The sequence below is a fragment of the Lupinus angustifolius genome, chromosome LG19 (genome assembly GCF_001865875.1).
Source record: "Lupinus angustifolius cultivar Tanjil chromosome LG19, LupAngTanjil_v1.0, whole genome shotgun sequence".
Lineage (NCBI taxonomy): Eukaryota > Viridiplantae > Streptophyta > Magnoliopsida > Fabales > Fabaceae > Lupinus > Lupinus angustifolius.
In genome coordinates this window covers 17,270,911-17,294,916 of record NC_032027.1, presented here as the reverse complement: position 1 = coordinate 17,294,916, position 24,006 = coordinate 17,270,911, and the positions used below count along the sequence as shown (strand labels likewise).

At 32.5% G+C, this 24,006-nt stretch overlaps 5 protein-coding genes across 5 annotated transcripts; all 5 read right to left on the bottom strand.

Moving 5' to 3' along the window:
• LOC109333690 (GDSL esterase/lipase At1g33811) lies at nucleotides 856–3,395 on the bottom strand. The gene is made up of 5 exons (XM_019569235.1): nucleotides 3,072–3,395; nucleotides 2,624–2,748; nucleotides 2,157–2,405; nucleotides 1,466–1,724; nucleotides 856–1,268 (listed from the first exon to the last, which is right to left on the bottom strand). The coding sequence occupies exons 1-5, from the start codon at nucleotides 3,337–3,339 to the stop codon at nucleotides 1,051–1,053; spliced, it is 1,119 nt and encodes a 372-aa protein (XP_019424780.1). The 5' UTR covers nucleotides 3,340–3,395; the 3' UTR covers nucleotides 856–1,050.
• LOC109334844 (receptor-like serine/threonine-protein kinase SD1-8) lies at nucleotides 4,791–10,930 on the bottom strand. Its single transcript, XM_019570828.1, has 7 exons — nucleotides 9,459–10,930; nucleotides 6,525–6,671; nucleotides 6,240–6,427; nucleotides 5,950–6,160; nucleotides 5,603–5,840; nucleotides 5,370–5,520; nucleotides 4,791–5,279 (listed from the first exon to the last, which is right to left on the bottom strand). The coding sequence occupies exons 1-7, from the start codon at nucleotides 10,906–10,908 to the stop codon at nucleotides 4,968–4,970; spliced, it is 2,697 nt and encodes an 898-aa protein (XP_019426373.1). The 5' UTR covers nucleotides 10,909–10,930; the 3' UTR covers nucleotides 4,791–4,967.
• Nucleotides 11,893–15,336, bottom strand: LOC109334845 (receptor-like serine/threonine-protein kinase SD1-8). Its single transcript, XM_019570829.1, has 7 exons — nucleotides 13,876–15,336; nucleotides 13,482–13,628; nucleotides 13,208–13,374; nucleotides 12,904–13,114; nucleotides 12,587–12,824; nucleotides 12,342–12,492; nucleotides 11,893–12,238 (listed from the first exon to the last, which is right to left on the bottom strand). Exons 1-7 carry the CDS (start codon nucleotides 15,158–15,160, stop codon nucleotides 11,927–11,929), a joined length of 2,511 nt encoding a protein of 836 aa, XP_019426374.1. The 5' UTR covers nucleotides 15,161–15,336; the 3' UTR covers nucleotides 11,893–11,926.
• On the bottom strand, nucleotides 16,817–20,875 carry LOC109334879 (G-type lectin S-receptor-like serine/threonine-protein kinase B120). The gene is made up of 7 exons (XM_019570869.1): nucleotides 19,480–20,875; nucleotides 18,901–19,017; nucleotides 18,551–18,795; nucleotides 18,257–18,467; nucleotides 17,931–18,168; nucleotides 17,696–17,843; nucleotides 16,817–17,237 (listed from the first exon to the last, which is right to left on the bottom strand). Exons 1-7 carry the CDS (start codon nucleotides 20,819–20,821, stop codon nucleotides 16,935–16,937), a joined length of 2,604 nt encoding a protein of 867 aa, XP_019426414.1. The 5' UTR covers nucleotides 20,822–20,875; the 3' UTR covers nucleotides 16,817–16,934.
• LOC109334881 (uncharacterized protein At1g08160-like) lies at nucleotides 22,878–23,765 on the bottom strand. The gene has a single exon (XM_019570872.1). It carries the CDS (start codon nucleotides 23,666–23,668, stop codon nucleotides 23,057–23,059), a length of 612 nt encoding a protein of 203 aa, XP_019426417.1. The 5' UTR covers nucleotides 23,669–23,765; the 3' UTR covers nucleotides 22,878–23,056.

The following is a 24,006-nucleotide window of genomic DNA, read 5'->3' as shown; positions in this document are numbered from 1 at the left end:
TTTATGTTAATAAAGTGAAGACCATTGTAAGTCTTTCTTCATTTCTATGTTATTAAGATATATTAAAACTATTTCTACTTTAGACAATGTTGTCCAAAACATAATTCAACTCATAATATTATTGGGTGTAATATTATAAGGAAGTTTATTATCCACCCTTCACTTATAATACTTATATATATAAGTGATAATGATGATTAAAAATCGGGAGCACATCTTTTGTCACATATTTTGTGTCATATATTATGATTGATTGAAAAATATATATTTAAGTTAAAAATGTAATTATTAAGTATTTTTTTGATCAATCACATCTCATGATACGTGAAGTGACACAATATTATGAGACATGAGACATGGTCTCTTAAAAATAAATAATAAATGATATGATGAAAATGGGAAAAACTCTTACATTATAATTTATATTTTTTTTCCTCTAAAACATTATTGGTGATAAATTGGTAATAGACTGCAAAGGATGTATGCAATGATATAGAGACAGCTATGGTGAAGTTTAAGTGGATGGGAATGGCCCTCAAATCTCTGCCTCATAGTCATAGACAAGGTTTAATCAAAAGGAAACACGTACTATTTTATAGTTAGAAGAAGAATGTATTAAATGTGGAGTATGATTTGTTTGTATTTGTCAATTTCATACAGGACAATGAGGTGATTCACATTGAAGTGCCATTTGTATGGCCACAAGTGTAGGAGAAGAATAGATATGATTAGAGTTTGTTTTTAACTAATTTGGCTTTGAGTGAATATACCTCAAAACTACATCATTCCACCCTTCATTCTAGAGAAGGTGATTCATACATTGCTATACCAAAAAGTTATTGCTTTTTAGGTACATAGACTGAAGCATCTTTATTGCATTATTATTCTTGCACAATGGCATCAAACGTGTACACAAAGGATCGAAAATCAAATGGTTTAAGCAACAACATATTCTTAATTACTACAGAATATGACAAATATTATGATGAATCAACAAATTAGACAACATAAAATACACCACACAAACAAACAGTATATATTCAACTTGTCCTACAACGTTGCCAATTGTTGAATATTCATGGGATAAGTGTATGATTGTGAACTATATGAAGCCTTGGCAAGTAAAATATTTGCCACCTCAGTAGGGTGAAAAGCATCCCAGAACAAGTATTTTCTACGATCTTCGCATGTTTGTTGTAGAGGAAGACATGTAATTTGTCCATTGTTCCTCCCAACTCCACAACATCCCTTGTCTATCACATCAAATCCTGTGCACAAATTCCAAAACAAGTTTTTGTCACAATGGCAATATCATTTTAAATTACTGTCCACAATCACGACAAAATATTATGGTTTCGGGAGTCTCCAGCAAAAACACATTTTATCGTAGTTATGATAAACGAAATATAATACAAGTATTCGACTATTCGTACACAAGACATGTCTAAGCAAAAGAGAAATTTACCAAATGAAGCTCCATTGGAAGCTAGGTCTTGGCTGCTTTGATAAAAATCCAAAAATATAAACTTTGCACCAGGAAGCTGGCCTCCATTAATATTCTGAACAATTTTCTTAAGACCATTGTTGAAAAGCAAGATGGCACTGTTGACTTTTTCATTGCATCTGCTGTTGTTACCATGAAAACGAGCAAGTTGGTATGGTATGCATCCAATTTGGCCAACTGCTGTAACAATCACTTTCCTTGCTCCTAGTGAATATAATTGCTGCACAATTCAATTAACAAATTATTAATATTAATCAACCCTTATATTCTCATACTACTTTTTCATACCATACTCTACATCTGATACATAATATATAACTACATTCATTCATTGATAATCATGTGTATTAGATAGATAATAATTGTTTAATGGTACATTCATAAAGTATGGTCTAATAGTGCAAGGTTCCGTTAGATTCCAGAAAGACCAAAATGTTAAGGGTACGGTTCAATTCCTGTAAGCGACAATTGTTGAGAGAGACAGTCGTACACCCCAAAAGAGATTAGTTCCTTATCCACAAGATGATGCATGAGATATACTTGGTATTACAAAAAAAATGTTAGTAACTAGTAGTTATCTGGTTAACAATCCAATACATGTGATTAATAATACCTTCGTATATCATTTTAGAAGTAGATGTTAATAACTTACAGTTAGTTGGCGAGCATACTGTTGAAGAAGGACAGATGCAAAAGCTGTAGGAGTATAATCTGTATTAGTTGAATAAAAATCTGGCATAAAATAGTTATTCAGGTAATCATTGCTTCCCATTCCTGAGAAAAATAAACATTTGCTTAGGTAGTTATTAAGAGAATCATTGTCTCCTCTGAAGAATCTTCTCAACTCTTGCACTGTGTTTCCAAAATTAGTCACTTGCTCAGTCATTGATGTATGTGCTCCCTGCATTTTTTGTTAATTAGTTACAATGGAAAATCATAATCACTTAGAAATGCTATATCCTCTTACAAATTAAATCATTTTATTCACTTAATATTGACAAATGTGACATGTTATATTTGTAGAACATTAACTAATCTTGACTTGTAAACATTTTACTCATTTTTTATATAAAAAAAATAGGTATAGGGTATGTGATTTGTCATAAATAATTAGAATACCAGGTTATTGCCTGTTTCATCTCTGATGCCTGCTGCTCCAGATGCATAATTGGTTCCTCTTAATAGTTCCAAACCCCTTGCTCTAGAATAAGGTGGAATATATGTTGGAAAACCTAGAAGCTGAGCTGCAATTATTAAACAAAAAATGTAGAGAACAAGATTTTAGGTTCTAACAAATATGAACCATATTGTTAATAGGAAATCTAACATGTTATAGCTATTTGATTGTTGTTAGCCCAAAATTAAATCCAAGTGTTGAGGAAACATGAGGTTTTCTTCTTACTAAAAATTCCCCAAAAAATCACACTATTTTTATAAAATGATAAACAAAATAAAATAAAACTTAAATAGAAATTAGACTAAAAAATTATATCATACATCTACATGGACTAAATACTTAAAAGGGTTAAAATATAAATTATAACATATAGTACTATTATTACTTTACCTAATGCATCAACATAAGTTCGACCATTGGTGAAGCGGCCAGTGGCACCTTGTGGAAAATCAATGCCATAAGGTCTGTAATTGGCCCTAGCAAGGGTTAACATACCATTATTGTTTCCATTATCAACCAATGAATCACCAAATATGAAGAAACATGGCACTTGTTGACCCTGCTGTGGTCGTGGCACCACTTGAGAGTAGCATGATTTAGCACTTAGGCTCAGCCAGATCCATGTCAATGTTAAAACCAACTCTATAAAATGCTTCATCTAAAATAAATAATGGGCTAGTTTATTTTGAGATATAAATGCCTTCTGAATATTGGACATGCAAACATACATGTCCTAGTATAGTTATATATATATATATATATAGAGGTTGTATATGTTATATTTATGGCATTCATGTGATAAGTACTATAACCCTCTTTCACAATTAGTTGGGAATGTGTGATAATGGGATAAGAAGCTTTGTGTGAGTTACTTTAGGATATGTGATTGGAGGTTCAATCTCGTGAATGAAAACTGGATTGTCTCAACAGTTCTTACAAGAAATGCATGAGTTAAAGTTACCAACTTGTGTAGAAAGAGAATAATGTTATGTAAGAGATGAGAAGAGTGGATCTTCATCAATGAAATATAAACAATACATGATATGTGTTATAAATTAGCTTGCTACAAGTAATTGGAATGATCATTGTCATGGACTTATAAGTCAGATATTGCTTTCAATAGTTTTTTAATTCTCTATTAGACTTGTAGTTCAAAATCTTCCATGATTAAGAGAATTGATTTGTACTTTTGAGTCTTCATTCAACCAACAATCTAGACATTGGATAAGGTTTAAGATATGAATAAAATTCTTTTAAAGCTTTATGTTCATGACCTCACAATTTAGTCAAAATATAATTTTATCATAAAAATATCTTAAATTTTGGTTTTAATCCTAAGAATGATGCAATTAATACTAGCATGTCATATTAATTAGTAATTAGTAACGTGATTAATAATTGCATTGACACTCTAGTGATAGAAACTAAAACTAAATTGACCAAATAAAGTAGAGAATAAAAAACAACACAAAAATGAAGGACTAAAATCTAAATTATTTATATTATAGATACTAAAACTTATTTGAGTTCAATTTTATTTGAATATATTTATACAAGATTTAATGAAAATGTTTGAGGAGGAAGGAGATTAATTGAATGGAAGAGGGAAAGGGTAAAGACAATGACAGAGTTGACAAAGATTCCTATAGAAGAGCATATTAATTAATATCTTGCAGTAAGAATTGGATGAGAAACACTTTGGTAACATTTGTAAAAGACTCATTGCAACAACTAGAGTTGGATGAGAAAAAGAGCATGGCAGATAAATTATTAAAAGGCCTAGTAAAATAATCTGACCCCGATCTGTCCCGTTGTCATTCCCAATAGAAAGAAAGTAGAGTGAAAAGAGTTGGATACTTTGACATATGCCATGTTTCAAAATCAGAATGTAGGTGTATGGAAAACAATATGAACCTCAACCTAGTTATAAACAAATGAAAATTATATATGTAGATATAAACCATATAGTGATGTATGTGTAGTATGTTAGAGCATTGTTAGTGACTTTAATTATTTTCTTATCAAATGTTGCCCTCTTGAGCCTTGTTTCTGATTCTAGTTTCCCTTTAGTTGGTGATGAGATGAAGAAGCACCATAGAGAATTTCACACTATTGATTGATCAAAGGGAAAACCTACCTTTAACTAGGTAGTATTTTCTATTTAATGAAGGTATAGTATCTCTTACATATTACACCAAAACTAGATCAAGTAGATCTCAAATATGCTGCAACTATTAGAAAGGAAAATGTTACATATATGTTAGATGAAATCATATAATTTTCTCACTACCTAGCATCAAGTACTGTGACTGTGACTTGGTTCACACTCCATGATTCATCTTGCTTACTTGAAGAAGAATTAGTCTCGGTCGGATTTCTTCCTACAGAGAAACCAGGGTTTCTAGGTACTGGCATTGATGCAGTTTCACTATTCAGCATCAAGATCACTGAAGGCATTTTCGGCCTATCTTCGGCGCGTTCCTGGACGCATAAGAGGCCGATGTGTATGCATCTAAGAGCTTCAGATGGCGAATATGAGTCGCCAATGGATGAATCAATAAGTTCTAATGCATTGCCTTCTTTCCACTTCCTCCATACCTGAAAGAAAGCATAATCAATTATTTTTAGTGATTCATCAAGATATCATGAACTAGCTAGGAATCTGATTAAATAAGTTATTTCACCTACATTCCCTAAAAGATTCAATTCATCATTTGCATAATAGAATCCTTTATTCTTCTTTCCACTTATGATCTCCAGAACTAAGACTCCGAAGCTGAAAACATCAGACTTCACTGAGAAGTTTCCGTCCATAGCATACTCCGGAGACATATAGCCACTGAACATTAGGAAAACAAAATAACGATGTAATTAGATTCGGCATCTTAGAGAGCATTACAATGTTATGTTGTGGTACTTACTATGTTCCAACAACTCTCAATGTATTTGCTTCTGTCTGATCTGTGTGAAACATTCGAGCCATTCCGAAGTCTGATATTTTTGGGTTCATATCTTTGTCGAGTAAAATGTTGCTTGCCTTCAGATCCCGATGGATAATTCTAAACCTGGAATCATGGTGCAGATAAAGAAGCCCTCTTGCTATTCCACAAATAATGTTGAAGCGAATTTTCCAATCCAACAAGGAAGTTTTGGCTTTGTCTGAAACATTAGGTAACTATAAATATGAAGTATTTGAATAAACATTATGGCAAAATCAGCAGAACATGTCTTAAAAATAGTTGAAGTTGCAAAATGTTGAACAACTCACCAAACAAAATGGAATCAAGGCTTCTATTTTCCATATACTCATACACCAAAAGCCTCTCATCCTTCTCAATGCAACAACCGGAAAGCCGAACAAGATTTCGATGTTGGAGCTTGATAATTAACTTAACCTCATTCTTAAATTCATCAACTCCTTGCCCTGAGGTTTTTGACAACCTTTTCACAGCAATTTCTTGTCCTTCCATCAACCTGCCCTGGTATAACCACAATCACTCTACTTAGATTACTTACATTATGGTTATTTTCCGATTTCGAGTTATAAAAACAACTTACCTTGTAAACACTACCAAACCCTCCTTGGCCTAGTTTATTTGTTTCTGAGAAATTGTTTGTAGCCATTGTTATGGTATTGAAATCAAACATTGGCAATTCTAGTTCATCCATATTCCTTTCTCCTGAGTATCTATTACTTGAAAACACAACCTCATTCATTAGTGGATGCTGGTTTCTCTGTAAAGAACCTGGTATAGTGTCAAAAAACAAACATTTTATGATACAACAAAACAACATATATAAACAATATACATATTCATATGAGGTATAGTACTTGTACATTACCTCTTTGTTCTTGATTCTCATTCATTTTACTTTGCAATTTTCTTTTTCTCCATATGAAATAGATACCCAATAATCCAAAAAGTACAACAGAGGAACTAATTGTGATTCCTACAATCTTAGCTCTATCATTTGTTTCATGAGATGCACCTGTAATTAGAAAGATCATAGAAAAGCAAAATAGTCAAGATAAAAACTATGTTACACTCACATGAACAAATATAAAGTGAACATTTATGTTATATGTGCAACCATTTTTCACTTTGTATAAGGTAAGGTTGCATAGAACTTTTTTGGCAATGGATCCTCTCATATATTTTTCTTGTTATGTAGTAATTAGGCTGAATCAACATTTACAGACAAGAAAAAATAGACTTAAAGATTGGTTTCCCTTAAATTAGCAATAGAGTTTCATTTGAAGGACATGAAAACTAATCAAATAGGCTAAGTTATCCATTACACTAACTTTTATCCTTGTAAAATCAAACCTATTATCTTTCTATTATAATATTTTATGACGTTATAAAATATACTCATGGTCCCAACTTAACTTATTTTACTGACGAGACATTGGTCTAGAGATGTAAGATCTTATGGAGTCATCGAAATCGTATTAGGTTAAAAGTTCGATTCATGAAAGCAATATTTGTTAGAATGGTCAACTACACACTCTAAAGGGATTAATTTCTTAACTATAGGATGATGAATACCTTAATATAAAAAATAAAAAATAAAAACTCCAACTTATTTCTACTTGTACATGAGACTAGTCCTTATTCTCAACTTTAGAAGTTCCTTGCTAGATAAATGTTTAAACATTTGTAGAATGAGACATCTTTGATAACCAACCCTTTTGACTACCTTAATTGGGGTAGTTAATGATTATAAAATTTCACATCCTTTTAAAAAGAAAACTTACTTTAAATGCACATAAGTTGTGGTATCTCCATATGATTTACAATTTCAATATTATTGAGTTCAAAATAAATTAAAAAAATTCTCATTGAAAGATGATTTTTAAACAAGAAAACAACATAAATAAACTATTTGAAAAATATATAGAAAAAACTTGAAAACCAAACAAATAATATATATGATCTAATAGTTTTTCCGATTATGGAAGAATTCATTTGTTTTGAATGTCATAGTTTGAGGTAAATGTTTAACCTTATTAAGCCATGGTAGGGCACTCCCACATAATAATATTATAAAAAACAAAACTTTCTTGGGTCCCACCTATGAGGTTGATGCGTAAATGGCCCAATTTTCATTCACTTAAAGTCCATAACCCTTTTACTTTAACACACCTAAACCCTACCTAACTTAAGGACCATAAGAAGATTTTTATTTTTCCACTTTCTTTAAGAAATAAGGACTAATCTCTTTCTAATATAAGAGGCAAAATTCAACTTTGTTTCTCAATTTCAAATTATAGTGTGAACACATGTATAGATAGATGTAGGTAGCTTGATGTAACTTCAACAATTCTATCAACATCATCTTGAAATAAAAACAATGTTTATGAAGTCACTTAAAAAACAAGATTTATCAATGGGTACAATGCAAATTATATGTAATAGTACTAATAAATTTTTATTGACTAATATTGCATAAACGGTTTTAATCTCTTGCAAAAAGAAATGAGATTATTTTCATTACTGGATCCTCCATTATAACGAATAATTTACAAGTTTTTCAATTATTTAATTTAAAAATAATTAAAATTTTGGACTTGTAAAAAGTGACCTGGCCCATGAAAAGTACAAGTCAAAAGGGTCTGCTATGATACAATGCTTAGAAGCCCGTATCGTCCTCAAATTTATCTTAGAAACTAAAGTCGAATGGCCCACCAATATTCTATAAAAATTAAAAAGGCCCTTTAGTTAGCATTTATTTTTGTTGTTTGAAGGCATTTATTTAATCGATTAACTAACAACAACCAAACGTTCGTATTGTCAAAATGTATGACTTTGATTTCCTACACCTACAACTTTTTTCTTTGAAATTTAGAAACTAGATCATATATAAGGAAACAATTCATCATATAAATGAAAAAATTAATCATATGAAAATAATAGAATGCTTTTTCAAAAAACACACATTTGTCCTCTTTGAAGCATTTGCTTGCCTCAAGTGAAAATCCATTTCTATTCTATGTTGTGTTGTTCCTAGAGGACACACTTTCTAAAGTTTGAACTTGGATACTCTTTTTTATATATCAAAATTCTCCTAACTAAGTTTACTCTAAAAGATTTTATGGCACTTGTGAGATAGATACAGAACTATACAACTTATTACAATTTTAGTAATTTGCAATCACATTTGCAACCTATAGTTTTTCATAATTATCCAAACATTATGAATTTTTTTTTGTTAGGATTTAAATACATGAGGAGAGCCCAACCAAAAAGAATTTTTGGTAGTCTATTAAATGAGAGAGCTTCATGGTTTAAGTAATACATTGAGTTTGTTATTCTACTCAATGTGAGACTCCTAACATTGGTGTTCCTTTAAGGGCTGATGTCCATGACGGTTTTCACTCAATCAACATTGGCTTGATGATAGCTCTTTCTCTTTTAGCAGTTTCACTCATCTATCGGTATTCGGTAATGTATCTTAATTCAGCCTATATGTTGAGTCCAACCAAATAGCCTAATCTATTAGGTGGGAGAGACTCATGACTTAAGTATCACGTTGAGTTTATTACTCTATTCAATATAAAACTCTGACAATTTGATGGTTCATAAACTTTACCATAATCATAATTTCAAACTTTGATTTGCATCACATTAACTTGCCAAATTGAATCATATTGAATCAGCAAAATGCCTAAGCCCTCTTAACAACACCCAAACAAATATGGATTAAAATAAAAAATGAAACTGAGAATAGAAAATTATGAATAAAACATAGAAGAAGAAAGAAATATGAACATACCAAGATCAGAAGCTGCTAATCTGACATAGAGATCTTGTCCACCTTCATCATACTGTCTCATATCAATGAGCTCACTATTCCACATCACACAACCACTTCCTCCATTTGTTATCTCAACATTAGCATAACCACTACAAGAACAATTCCTATGACACAAATCTTCACATTCCACAATTGTCATGCTCCTATTTACAAACACATTTCTTGTCTCTGGCAACTTCACATTCATCATATGCAAAAACTTATCACTCTTACAATCCAAATCATTATTCCTCACACACCCACCAGACCCATCTCTCAAATTCCAAGCTTGTTGATCCTTAGGCCTAAACCCTCTCAAACATTTACAAACAGGTGAAGCATTAGAATCACATATACCATTTGGACCACACTCTCTATAACCATCACATTGGTCTTTTGGTGCATACCAAAACTTAGTCCAAACTTTATTGCTTTGTATCCATGTAAGTCTTTGTAGTTCACCATCTGAGGTCACAGAAAGCCTTGAAAACAAGGATTGGTTCATGATTGAGAATGAGTAATATACTTCATGTTCATTTGCTGTGAAGGTAAAATTAATAGAATCTGTATCAGGTTGCATTTCTGGTACACCACTGAATCTATCACCATTCCAAGGACCACTTCTATATATTATTTCATTATTGTTCCATAGAAAAATTTCTGGTAGTCCATGATAATTCATCTTGAAAGAATAATCTCCAGTTGAAGGGTCTTGTCCATTGATCTTCCATGATGTTATGTGTTTCTCTATGCCTGTGTCCATGTTCCAACCTAGGTACATTCCTGGTAATAGTGTATCTGTTGGAAAATCAAAACTTTGCCATAAAAAATTTGTGTTGTCACTATTTGCTTCTCTTATAACTAGATTACCAGAATCCAAAAGTTGAAGCACTGGATTTCTAGCTATGGTTTGATTTGAGGACCATATAGTGTTACCAGAATCATTGACAAGAACTATGTTTCCACTGTCTCCAAATTTGAGAGATCCTGTGGAATTGTGAAGAGGGTTGTCTCTATTTGCAACCCATACAATGGTTTTTTCAGGTGTGTTTTTATACCATATGGCTAAGTACAAGTTGGAGTGTGTTCCAGAAAAGAATCCTAGTACAAAAATTTCATTTTGTGATAAGAGGGTTTGGTTGGTTGTGAGAGTTTGTGTTGCTGTTAAGGTATGTGCAAAGGTTGTGGTGAGAAAAGTGTGTGATGTGAAGAACCAAAAAAAGAAGAAAGTTAAACCTCTCATGTTTGAAGGATCAAACGTGAGAGAGTTGTTTGAGATTGTGAGAATATAGAAAGATAGATCAAGTGTTTGTGTTTGTGTTTGGTTTCTTGTTTCTTCATGTGATGTGGTGTGGTGTGGTGTGGAAGAGAATTTCAAAGTCTTTGATTGGTGAAGAGGAGAGAAGAACAAATTGACCTTGCTACCCATACTTTCCCACTCATAATTCTCTTGGTCCAACTTGTTTCTCCATTCTCAACTTTCAATAAACAAAATACGTTGATTTAATGGTATAAGGTTTTGTTAGATCTATAAAATAACTAAATGATCAAAAGTTTGATTTCTATTTTCATAAATGACACTTGTTAGAATGTTAATCATGTACTCTAAAATGATTAATTCCTTATCTATAAGGTGAGAGAATATCATTGAGTACTGCTATCATATCAGTCCAATGCCATTTTTGTGACTTAAGCTTGATTTTGTTAGGTGAATAGTAGGCACCTAATCTAATTTGGATTTACATTTATATATTGATAAGCTAAAAAAGAACAAACACTTGTTCATAACAAATCCAAGTGTGTGAATTAGGTATCCGGGAATTGAGTTAGTTTAATTGGGGACCTCCAATTTCCCTTGAATATATAGATGTGTTGAAAATAGAGTTTGTTGCAGATTATGGTTTAATCCATCTCAAATAAGAAAGTGTATGAGAAATACTAGTGATCAATCAAAACTACCTAACATGGTATAAATAATCTTATACCATGTAAATAATTTAATTTATCTCTAACAATATACAAAAGTGTAAATTATAAGATTTTTATTTCATTATTATGGTTTGATTTTGATTTTGTAGCATTTTTAATGACCTGATTCCTTGATGAGTGCCTGTCTAATTAGGTGACCCTTTAATACAAGATCAACAAAAACAACCTAACAATAATATACCCAACTTATTCATAAATTTATAGACATGCCAACTTACTTTTATTTTTGTTTATTATTACTTTTTATCTGTTAATCATATGTGAATATATTCTTATGTAAATTAGTTACTTAACAAAAACTTAAGGAAATATCCTTGGTAACATAAAAAAAATTGTGCATTACATTAATTTTTATTTTCTTTAACTTTTCTAAGTTTAACCAAAATAATGAAACTGATGGAGTATTTAGTTATTACACTTTTTTGTTTCACTGTGACTTGGTTATATGGTTCTTTGCACTACCTAGCATCTAGCAGTGTCACTGTGACTTGGTTAACACTCCATGTTTGATCTTTGTTGGTTGAAGAAGAATCAGTGTCCACATGATTTTTCCCTATTGAAAATCCTGGAGTTTTTGGTTGTGCCATTGATGTTGTTTCACTATTCAGCATCATCACCACTGAAGACATTGTTGGTCTATCTTCTGCACGTTCTTGGACACATAAAAGTCCTATGTGTATGCATCTAAGACCTTCACATGTTGAATATGAGTCTCCAATAGATGAATCTATTAGTTCCAATGTAGTTCCTTCTCTCCATTGCTTCCATACCTATATATAAGAAACCATAGTATATTGTGTCTTAGAAATATATTATATTATCAACTTTACTATAGCACTCTAATTATATAGGTTGTTTAAATGTTTCACATACATTCCCTAGAAGATTCATGTCATCATTTTTGTAATAAAATCCTCTATTCTTCTTTCCACTTATGATCTCCAGCACTAGAACACCAAAGCTAAAAACATCCGATTTCGCTGAGAAGTTCCCGTCCATGGCATACTCAGGAGCCATATAGCCACTGCATGTTACAAAAATATACAAATAATAAGGTCACATATTTGGCTTCTTAGAGAGTACCTAGTATTACTATAGTGTGATGTTGTGGTACATACTATGTTCCAACAACTCTTAATGTATTTGCTTCTGTTTGATCTGTGTGAAACATTCTAGCCATCCCGAAGTCTGAAATCTTTGGGTTCATTTCTTTGTCGAGTAGAATGTTGCTTGCTTTGAGATCTCTATGGATGATTCTGAATCTCGAATCGTAATGCAGATAAAGAAGTCCTTTAGCTATTCCACATATAATGTCGAATCGCCTTCTCCAATCCAACAAGTGTCTTTTGTCTTTGTCTACAACATTAGTTACTATAAGTATCAAACATTTGAATAAAATTCAAGGTGCAGAATGTTGAAAGCTGTTATAACTTACTAAACAAGAAAGAATCAAGGCTTCTATTTTCCATGTACTCATACACCAACAACTTCTCATCCTTTTCGATGCAACAACCTAACATCCGAACAAGATTTCGATGCTGGAGCTTGATAATCAACTTGATCTCATTCTTGAATTCTTCAACTCCTTGTCCAGAAGTTTTTGATAACCTCTTCACAGCAATTTCTTGGCCTGTTATTAACATGCCCTGGCATAGCCAGAATCATCACTCATGTTAGGATAGTTATGTTATTAGTGTGCTTCATGGTTTTGAGTTATGATGGCAGATAAAAAATCCTACCTTGTAAACACTACCAAAGCCTCCTTCTCCTATTTTATTTGCTTCAGAGAAGTTATTTGTGGCCATTGTTAAGGTATCAAAATCAAACATTGGCAATTCTAAGTCATCCATATTGCTTGAAAATACCGCCTCATTCGTAACCGGATCTTGATTTCTATGGAAAGAACCTGGTTTAGTGACAAAGAACCAAACATTTTATCATACAATACAACATTAAACAACATATATATATGTCATATATGTATTCATATGGGTGACACTACTTGTGCCTTACCTATTTGTTCTGTATTTCCATTCAATATACTTTGCAATTTCCTCTTCCTCCTTATGAAATAGATACCCAATAATCCCAAAAGCACAACAATTGCACTAACTGTGATGCCTACAATCTCAGCAATATTACTTGTCTTGCCAGAGCCACCTGCAGTTGTAGTTCCCAAGTCATATGAGAAAAAATATACCCTCTTATGTCTTAATCTAATATATAATAAGCTTAACTGTAATTTTGATTGCTCCATTTTGTTAATGACTTTTGGCTACATAAGTAAGTTTTCTGACTTAACTAGCCGAAGATAGACGGGATGATTAACCGTGCACGAGTTGAAAAATTGAAGGACTAAAAGTCATAAAAAATACTTACTGAAGCGTAGAAGAAAGAATCTGCGTACCTACATCAGAAGCGGCTAATCTGACATAGAGATCTTGGCCACCGATACCTTCAGAATACTGCCTCATGTCTATGAGCTCACTAATCCACATTACACAACCACTCCCTCCATTCCTTATATCAGCATTAGCATAAGCAGTGCAAGAACAATTCCTTTGACATAAAGCTTCACATTCCAAAAGTGTCATGCTCCTATTCACAAAAGCAGTTCCTGTCTGAGGCAACTTCACATACTGAACTTTCCAAAACTTATCATTCCCACAGTCCAAATCTGTGTTCCTCACACACCCATCAGACCCATCTCTCAAATCCCAAGCTTGCTGATTCTTAGGACTGAAGCCTCTCATACACTTACAAACCGGAGAAGCGTTATTGTCGCATATACCATTTGGACCACACTCTTTATAATCATCACATTGATCTCTAGGTACATACCAAAACATACTCCAAGCTTGGGTTCCTTCTAGCATCGTAAAGCGTTGAAGTAGACCATCGGATGTCAAAATAAGCCTTGAGATCAAAGAATTGTTCCCAATGGTGTATGAGTAATATACCTCATCTGCATCAGCAATAAAAGAAAATTCAATAGAATCTGTATCAGCATGCATCTCAGGCATACCACTATATCCTTCACCATTCCATGGACCAGTTCTAAATACTGTCTGGTTGTTGTTCAATATAAACATCTCTGGTAGTCCATGATAATCTAGCTTTGTGAAATAATCTCCGGTCGAAGGGTCTTGCCCTGTGACTTTCCATGATGTTAAGTGCATCTCTATGCCTGTGTCCAAGTTCTGTCCAACTTTCATTCCTGGTAATAGTGTATCTGAAGGGTGATCAAAACCTTGCCATAGATACTTAGTAGGGTCACTATTTGCTTCTACGATAACTAGATTCCCCGAATCCAAAAGTCGAAGAACTGGATTCTTAGCCGAGGTTTGATTTGAAGACCATATGGTGTTCTCAAATGAATTGACAAGAACTATGTTTCCGCTGTCTCCAAATTTGAGAAATCCGCCAGAGTTGTTAAGAGGGTTGTCTCTATTTGCTACCCAAACTATTGTTCTTTCAGGAGTAGTGTTCCTATACCATATGCCTAAATACAAGTTGGAATTGCTTCCTGTGAAGAATCCTAGTACATAAGTTTGGTTTGATGATAAGAGGGTCTGGTTTGTTCTGAGAGTTTGAGTTCCTGTTAAAGTATCTGCAGAGGTTTTGGTGAAAAAAGTTTGTGATGTGAAAAACCAAAAGATGAAGAAAGGGATGGTGTTAGTAAAACTTCTCATGTTTGATGACAAAAACTGAGAGAGTTGTTGTTTGTGATGATATATAGAATATTGATGAAGATTTTTGATTTCTTGATGTACAAGTTTAATATCATAGTCTTCCAGAAGAGCAGGTTAAGACCGGCACTCTATTCTACTATATTTTCTTTGTGCCACTTGTATGTCCCTTCCAAAATTTCACACAGCAAAATATTGCTATAGTATTATAGGCATAGCAATTCCATTTTGTGATCTAGTTTAACTATTTCCATTGATGGATGGATATACTTTTCAACAAATTATATAAACATGGTTTTGATTTTTAAAGTTGGGCAAGTACTAGTCCAGTAGTGTCACACCAACGACCGAGACTAATCTCTTTCGGTCTTTCCCTTGAGTTCGTTCATACTTAAGAAACTCGATTCACACTAACAGCGCTGCACAACGATTAGTGTCGGTTGCAGTTTATGTTGAATCAATCAAATAAAGTGTATATGATTTAACAAGACTCACATGTTAAGGTGAGTTTGGTTCTGAGGCTCATCTAGACAAGGGTGATTGTCATGTTGAGAGTATGAGACAAATCCTTATCAAATGGATCCATTCACACACATAGTTTTTGTTTGTTTATGTTTATGTCTGTCAATTAAGTCTTCATCAACTACTGATGACTATTTCAAATGCTGTAATATACTATATTTAATTTCATTTAATATGTTTTTGTTGACAAAATATACATTCTGTATTTGAAATAATGTGGCAGGTTTCAACTTTCTAGAAACTCATTCCTGCTAAAGAGTTGTTGAAAGTTGAAATTTGTGTGCTAGGTAGGAAATTTAATATGCAGATTTAAACTATAGAAGTCAGATAAATAATGAAATTCAAAAGAAGCTTTCTAAAGAAAATGAGTGGAAGCTATGTTATAATCTATGATAGTGATTGAAGGGCAGAATATAATTCTCCAATCATTTCCAAGCATTTTATTACTCAGAATTTTAAATATAATGAAAAATTGTGTAGAAAATAGTTTAGATAAAAGCACCATACTAATTTCATATTTTTGTAATAAGAATAGTAGATAGGTTACTCCAGGTTTTCTTAGGCAATTAAAAAACTATTCTTCATATAAAATTGACTGGAAATATATTTTTGATATCTAAAGTAATTCCATCATTTGAAATTTGGAGACTAATGGTCAAATAACACTTAGAAAGGGACATTAGTAAATAATACATTGTCTAAATAACTCTCTTGATTACTTATTTATATAAATATCATCATTTCTTTATATTGTGTCAAAATATGTGTTGCTAAGCATGGGATCTAGGTGGATCAAAGTCTAAAACTTAAATATATTAGAGTGTAATATCTATGACTCTTTCATTTAATTTTTTAAATGCACGAGTTTTCGAACTCGAAATGACAAATTCGGGAGTGGATAAAGTAATTTCTTATTTTGGCAACTTTACATGAATCAGTATCATCACTTGTTTGGTGTTCACATTATGTACACATGAAAACATGTAAGTTCAACAGTCTCAAAATTCATTTTTATCTTCATTGGCCACAGAATATAGAACTTCTCTGAAGTCAAAAACAAATTGATAAAACATGTCACACACAAAAAGACTTGAATTGAACTTTGAAGCACTTTAAAGGGTATGTATAATTTGAATTAAATAGGGCCTAAAGGGGAATATATATATATATCAATGACCTTTGTGTACATTTGAAGAGTGAATAGGAAGTGTAAACAAAAGTTACACATAAAATAAAAGGACAGAATGCAATGTTTCTATCTCCCTACAACCATTGTGACTGTCAAATCATTTGAAACATCAAGGGAATCCATATGAAATTCTCTTTCCTGAGATACCCTCATGGAAGTAATCAAAGGTTGTTTAGGCATTGTAAGAGTTGTTGTTTCACTTTCCAGCATCAACACTACAGTGGACATGTTTGGTCTATGAGCTGCTGAATCTTGCACACATAACATTCCTATGTGTATGCATCTCAAAGCTTGGATTTTAGGACTAGAATCGCGAATACAAGGATCGACAAGCTCCATTGCTCTTTGTTCACTCCAAAGATGCCAAGCCTACACTCATTCCATCATAAAACATTAGCTCTTAGCACTTTTAATAAACTTTGTATTAAAAATAATGATATTCTCATACACATTTTTTCAACTAGTAACTTCTGTAAACATTGTACAAGTTTCTTCAAAACTAAGAATTGGCATCTTTCTAACAAATACTGTAAGTATGCAAAAAAGTGCTACAATGATCCTATGTTGGTAAGTCATTTCTGCTAAAAGAAAAAAATTGATTTTACGGTATAAATGCTTATGAGCTCCCCCTCTATGCCATGTGGTAATGCCTATGATTCCTTTGGCATTACGGCCTTTATCACAACGATTGTCCATAGATCAAATTTTTTCATGGACTGGATTTCACTTGACCGTCTACGGCTCCATTGCATATGCTTAGAGTAGAAGTTTTGTATAAATGTATCATTTGTATTAAGAAAAAAAGTCAATATTCAGGAGTTACTCACATATTCTATGAGACTTGAGTCATTTGAGTTGCGGAAGCTAGCATTCCTGCGGCCACTTATGATCTCTAGCAGTAATACTCCAAAACTATATACGTCAGATTTGACTGAAAATAGACCTTCCATTGCATATTCCGGAGACATATAGCCACTACAATACAGATACAAAATTGCTTAAATTCCAAACAAGAATTAACATATGGATGATTCAATATATTCGAAATCAAATAATACTTACTATGTCCCGACCACTCTGGTTGTATTAGCTTCATTCTGGTTTCCACCAAATATCCTAGCCAAGCCAAAGTCTGAGATTTTTGGGTTCATGTTTTGGTCCAACAAAATGTTGCTTGCTTTTAGATCTCGATGAATTATTCTGAGCCTTGAATCGCGATGCAGATAAAGTAGCCCTCTTGCAATGCCTTCGATGATTTCTAAGCGTCTTGTCCAATCTAGTTGTGCTTGCTTCACAGGATCTGTCATGATGTTTATCAGAAAGTGCAACATTGTTAAGAAAATTACTATGCAGAAAGAAATAGGCAGTGTTAATGTGATAAAACATACCGAATAAAAAGCAGTCTAAGCTTTTGTTTGGCATATACTCATACACAAGCAACTTTTCTTCCCCTTGAATAGAACAACCCATTAGTCGAACTAAATTTCGATGTTGTAGTTTGGCAATGAGCACCATTTCATTCTTGAACTCCTCCAAACCTTGGCCGGATCGTTTTGATAGCCTCTTGACAGCTATTTGTTCTCCACTTTGGAGCTTTCCCTGGCAATCGGAATCAATGATTTTCATAAGCCTATTATTACTAAAACCAAAATAAAAGATAAGGTTAATAAAATCATTGTTACCTTGTAGACAGGACCAAAGCCTCCTTGCCCAAGCTTATTTTCTTCTGAGAAATTGTTTGTGGCTTTTGAAATGTAACTAAAATAGAAAAGTGGAAGTTCTGGTCGACTTAGTTCATTCCCTACCAAACCAAGGTCGGCTGATCCCGAAAGTTCAGCTGACAAGTCTCTACTCATTCTCACATCATAGAATGGTATATCAACATCACTATCCTTGCAACATGAAGCTGAGGAAACTGTAGGCAAAACTAGAATGAAAAAGAGGCACATACAAAAGTTAATATCAAGAACAGCATTTTATGCCTTTGTCATTCATCAAAGAGAGAAAGGATTTATGAGATGAATATTTTTACCTTTGAGTTTTCTTTTGAACCTCCATACAAGCAACACAAATATTCCTAAGCAGATTGATCCTAGCAGAACAGATGATATTATCAAAATCTTGTTCTTTTTGCCACCATCGCCTGTATCTGAAGACAAAGAAATCGTATGTTGTAATTAGAATCTGACAATCATAGAATTGTGAGAATTTTGGAGAGATTTAAGGAGATTATGTTCTTCTCATCATCTTCATATGCAAATAAAATTCTTCTTGTAGCCAAACTAAACAGCTGAAAGCTGAGTACAACCATGACAAGAAAAGCATACATCACAAAACATGAAATTGAGGCTCTCAAATTGCAGTCCACGACCGCAATTGCAATTCTGGCAGTCTAAGCAATTGTATCGGCAGCATTGTCCGAAAATTGTCAACAATAAAATAATTATCGTAAATGCAACATAACTTCAACTACTTCAGAAACTTGCATACAACATTAGTATAGAGTGAACTGAGACTAGTAGAAGCACAAGTAAAACAATACTGATAAAATATAAATCAAAATGTAAAATTCATCAACGAAAACAAAGATAAAGGGACTCCTTTACCTTACCTAAATCAGAATTAGCGAGGCGAATATGCAGTGTATTTCCTCCAGTTTCGTAGTGTTGAACATCAACTAACTCTTCATCCCAAACCATGCACCCAATTCCAATAACATTTGCATATGCAATACAAGAACTATTCCTCAAGCAACTTCTCTTACAACCTTCAGTGCCATTATGATTATTGACATCGACCAAACGCGCAAAATCCGGCAACTTCATACCCCTAAGTTCCAAAAAGCCATCTTCTCTAACATTCACCTCACTTCCAGAACTATTACTTATCTCATCCTTCAGTGGAGTTATCCTCTTACATCCACTAGACCAATTCAAATTACTCCACTCATCCCTATGCTTTGGCTCAAACCCCTTTATGCAACTACACATAGGTGAAGAAGTTGATATATAACATGCTGCAAAACTACCACACTTGTTATAAACCTCACACTCATTAATAGGACCCTTTTGTATCTGATTCCATTTCTTCTCATCTTCACTCCACTTGAACTCTCTTTCATATCCATCAAACCCTATTTGAAACCTCACCTTATCACCAATATTCAATGGACTATACACAAAATATTTACCACCTTCACTATCCACATTAAGTGTAAAACCATATAAATAACTTCCTGTCATATTCACACCACTGAAAATTCTACCATCCCAATAACCACTTCTCCACCTTCTATTCCCTCCTTCCCAAACCACTATCTGAGGTAACTTCTCAGGATCAATACCCATTGTATAGTTCCCTAGTGAAGGATCAGTATTCGATTTCCATGATGTAAAAGCATAGTTCTTCATATTCTTCTTCACTTCTACACCACTCACTGGAACTTTCATACCAGGTAGATATGTATCAGTTGGGTTATCAAAACTTTTCCATAAAACTTGTTTCTTACCATTATTACCACCTTTACTTGAAAGTACAAGATTTCCATCATCATGAAGCACAGCTTCTGAGTTTTTCTTCGAAGATGAAACATTGGTAGACCATAATAGTGTATTTTTGTCATCAAATATAACTAAGTTACCATCACTTGTTATAGTTATATAACCTCCTCTACCATTAATGGGTTTGTCTCTATTTGCAACCCAAACAAATTCTGGTTTAGGAATGTTGTAGTACCAAATTCCAACGTAACGTGAATAAGATGAATTGTTGTTGTTATTTGGAGTGAAGAAACCCATTTGAAAGTTGAGCTTTTCTGATATAAGAGTTTCACCATCTCTTAAGAATTCACCTTGTGTGATCATGGAAGTGGTTGCACGTGAAAACAGAGTATTGAAACAGAGGAAACAGAGGAAACAGAGAACAAAAATAATATATTGGTGTGTGATGATCATGGTTAAAGAAGGGAAGGGTAAATTTGGAAATGAAAGTGATGAGAAGTGAAGAGAGAAGATGAAGGAGAAGGTGGAGTTTGGTGTATACAATATATATCGCATTCGAGTACGACTCCGCTCCATTACTCGAGCTGATAATTCTATTTTCTAATATATTTTTAAAGATAAAAATATAATTTCAATATAAATTAAATAATATAAATATTATTATCTTTTAATTTTTATATGTATTTTCATGTAATTATACTCAGAGAACAATGGAGAGGATGAGTATGACTCATCTATTAGGCTATTATTACTATGTTTATGGCTGCAACCTTTTTGATTCTAAGAAGACACGTTTGTTGTTTTTTAGAATAAAGTTGTCAGTCAACAAAATACCAATTTAAAAGGTGTACAAAAAAAATATGTCAATTTAAAAGATGTAAAAAAAAAATCAATTTGAAAGATGTACAAAAAAAAATATATCAATTTAAAAGATGTACTAAAAAGATATCAATTTAAAAGATGAAGGAAATATATGATATATTTTCTTACAAAACTATATCAAATAGATAAATATATTGGAATGAACATCATAAATTGGAAAGATATATCTTATTTATTTTTTCAGAAAATTCAAGATAGCAATAAAAAAATGGCCTATTGAAATAGAAGTATAATAACAATTTAACAATTACTATTGGATACTTTGCAAAATTAAAAGATAGTAACAAATTAAAATTTGTAATTTGTAATGTGACATTTCTAACTTCCAATTATTTAGTTAATAATATGAATTTGTTTTTTTCTACTATCAAAGATATTTTTTAATATTTTTAGGCAAGTAACTAACTCCTTTCGAGTTCGAGGTTGTTTAAGTTGCTAAACATTAAATGTTTGAAATCTCTAACTAGGACCTCAACTTGAAAAATAAATAAATTATTGCATGTCAAAAACATAAACTTTGTTAAAATTGAAAAGGTGGTGGCATTAAGAAGTGATATTATTGACTTTATGGAGGGTCGAATGTTTGGCTATCCACCTAATTCACACTGCCTTCTTTGTTGGGTAGAATCTACTTTGCATTACTTAACTTTATTGTTTTTTTTACTAGTTTTCTACTTATTATAATCTTTATTTGTTTTTTTTTTTTTTGATCATTTATGTATATTTTTTTCTCAACAAGTGTCCAAATTGAGATGTTCAGTGTTCAGACTCCGTGGTCCAATTTTTATGATCCTTTTTGTAAAAAAACTTCGATTTTTTCTTTTCTCAGTTAATGTCCAATTTGAGATGTTCCGTCCAATAACTTTCCAAATGACTCATTAAACTGTTAAAATATATGTACTAATAGTGTAAAACATTATACATTATTGATTTATAATACTTTTATTTAAAAGTTAATAGTAACTAACGTATATATATATATATATTTGTGACAATGTAATAAACACTTATACTATCAGTGTATATATATATATTAAATCGAAAAATGAAGTGACACACGACTCTCTTTTTTGTAATTAACTCATTGTTTTTTACTGGTCAAGTCCTTCAAAAGAAGCCATGGATATAGGCCCATTGAGTCTCTTTGTAGGCTATTTTTATGGTCTGTCTAAGTAAGGTGAATCAAGTTTGACATAAATTATAAGGTTTGTCTAATTATCAATATTAAATTCCTCTTCATATTTTGTATATCGAGTATATGATTATATAACTTATAATGTGATTGTTAATGATTGAGACTATTAGTCCTAAACCATATAATAATATCGCATTAGTCTATCAAATGTGGCAATAAATAAAAATCATCTCTCTTTGCAAAATTAACTTCTAAAGCTCTATTGATCCATTCATTATCACTCATAGTGTATTAAGGCAAAAACTGGCTTAACATTAACAATAATAGATTTAAGAACCTTGGAGGATGGTTCAGATGGGTCCATCTATATCTACCGTCTCACTTTTTTATGACACTTCATGTGTTAGAAGATATAATTGATCCGAGAATACATTGAGTGATACAAAAAGTATGACAACAAATATGAGTTTACATAGCTTACATGCGCATGCAATTTTCATTTCTTTGATATACTCACACTAAAACAATTTCCAACATATGAAAAACAAAATCTAGAAAAAGAATGCATAACATGCATCTAACATAAACAAACTCAGGAAAGACATAAAAATCAGAAAACCAAGGAGAAACAAAAGCTTTAATCAGCATGTAACACTACAAGATGAACATGTTTAGATTTCAACTTCACATGATGTCCTATAAAAACTCTTGTCCCTTGAAAAGTTTACCAACACAGGAGAGCAAAAAACACTCATGCTGCGACGCTTCGACTTCCACCTACCAACCTTGAACCTTATCTTTGCCCTCATGAACAAATCCAACTCAATATCCCCAGAGGATTTTTCAACCCTTAAGTCCTTAGGCACTGACCCATATAAGGCCACAGTTTGTGCAGTGACCCTAACTTGCAGCCTAGTCACATTTTTATGTGACTGAAAGAATGGTTGAATTGCATTTATTGCTAGTGTTTGATCCTCATAACTCACATATATCTCAACTTTGTCATAGTATATAGACACTATAGAATTTGGATTGTATGATCTTATGGTGAAATCAAAGTTGGCATATAAGTGATTTGCATCAGTTAAGTTGAAATTCTGAACTGCAGCATTCTCAACACTATAGTCCAAGTGTTTAGGCTTCACAACTAGCCATATTATGATCACAACTATACCAACAAGAACCACTAAGGTTAGAATAAATATGGCAATGAATCTTATAAGCAAGTTAGAGTATTTTGGCTTGGGTTGTAGAACCCTTGAGTGTGAGGGAGGATTAGCCATTTCAAAAGGGTTATTGAGAAAAAGTGGTGTTTGATTGAAGAAGCAAAATCAAATAATGATGATTCATATATTGATAGGAAGCAATTAATGTAGGAGGGTAACATTGGAGTTACTTATGAAACTTTTTATTTTATTAGCACTTTATCACTTTGGGAATTTCGTGTATGAAACTCAAGATATCTATGAGTTTCTTTAGGGAATAGTATTGTTCTTTTCTTGAGATTCAAGTGACAAAATACTTAGTTACATATATAGCAATATGCTATCACAAGTTATATAGCTGTCAGCAATATAAAGTGTGGCTTATCTTGTGTAAATGTATTCTCTTGTTTAAACAC

Excerpts from the sequence above, each read along its gene's own strand:
- LOC109333690 (XM_019569235.1), bottom strand. The coding sequence starts at position 3,339 with ATGAAGCATTTTATAGAGTTGGTTTTAACATTGACATGGATCTGGCTG. Across the intron at positions 2,749-3,071 it reads AACTTATGTTGATGCATTAG|CTCAGCTTCTAGGTTTTCCA; the intron begins GTAAAGTAATAA and ends TAATAATTGCAG. Across the intron at positions 1,725-2,156 it reads AGTATGCTCGCCAACTAACT|CAATTATATTCACTAGGAGC; the intron begins GTAAGTTATTAA and ends TGAATTGTGCAG.
- LOC109334844 (XM_019570828.1), bottom strand. The coding sequence starts at position 10,908 with ATGGGTAGCAAGGTCAATTTGTTCTTCTCTCCTCTTCACCAATCAAAG. Across the intron at positions 6,428-6,524 it reads TGAGAATCAAGAACAAAGAG|GTTCTTTACAGAGAAACCAG; the intron begins GTAATGTACAAG and ends ACACTATACCAG. Across the intron at positions 5,841-5,949 it reads CCTTGATTCCATTTTGTTTG|ACAAAGCCAAAACTTCCTTG; the intron begins GTGAGTTGTTCA and ends CTAATGTTTCAG.
- LOC109334845 (XM_019570829.1), bottom strand. The coding sequence starts at position 15,160 with ATGAGAAGTTTTACTAACACCATCCCTTTCTTCATCTTTTGGTTTTTC. Across the intron at positions 13,375-13,481 it reads TGGAAATACAGAACAAATAG|GTTCTTTCCATAGAAATCAA; the intron begins GTAAGGCACAAG and ends TCACTAAACCAG. Across the intron at positions 13,115-13,207 it reads GCTTTGGTAGTGTTTACAAG|GGCATGTTAATAACAGGCCA; the intron begins GTAGGATTTTTT and ends TGGCTATGCCAG.
- LOC109334879 (XM_019570869.1), bottom strand. The coding sequence starts at position 20,821 with ATGATCATCACACACCAATATATTATTTTTGTTCTCTGTTTCCTCTGT. Across the intron at positions 18,468-18,550 it reads GCTTTGGTCCTGTCTACAAG|GGAAAGCTCCAAAGTGGAGA; the intron begins GTAACAATGATT and ends TCCGATTGCCAG. Across the intron at positions 18,169-18,256 it reads CTTAGACTGCTTTTTATTCG|ATCCTGTGAAGCAAGCACAA; the intron begins GTATGTTTTATC and ends ACATCATGACAG.
- LOC109334881 (XM_019570872.1), bottom strand. The coding sequence starts at position 23,668 with ATGGCTAATCCTCCCTCACACTCAAGGGTTCTACAACCCAAGCCAAAA.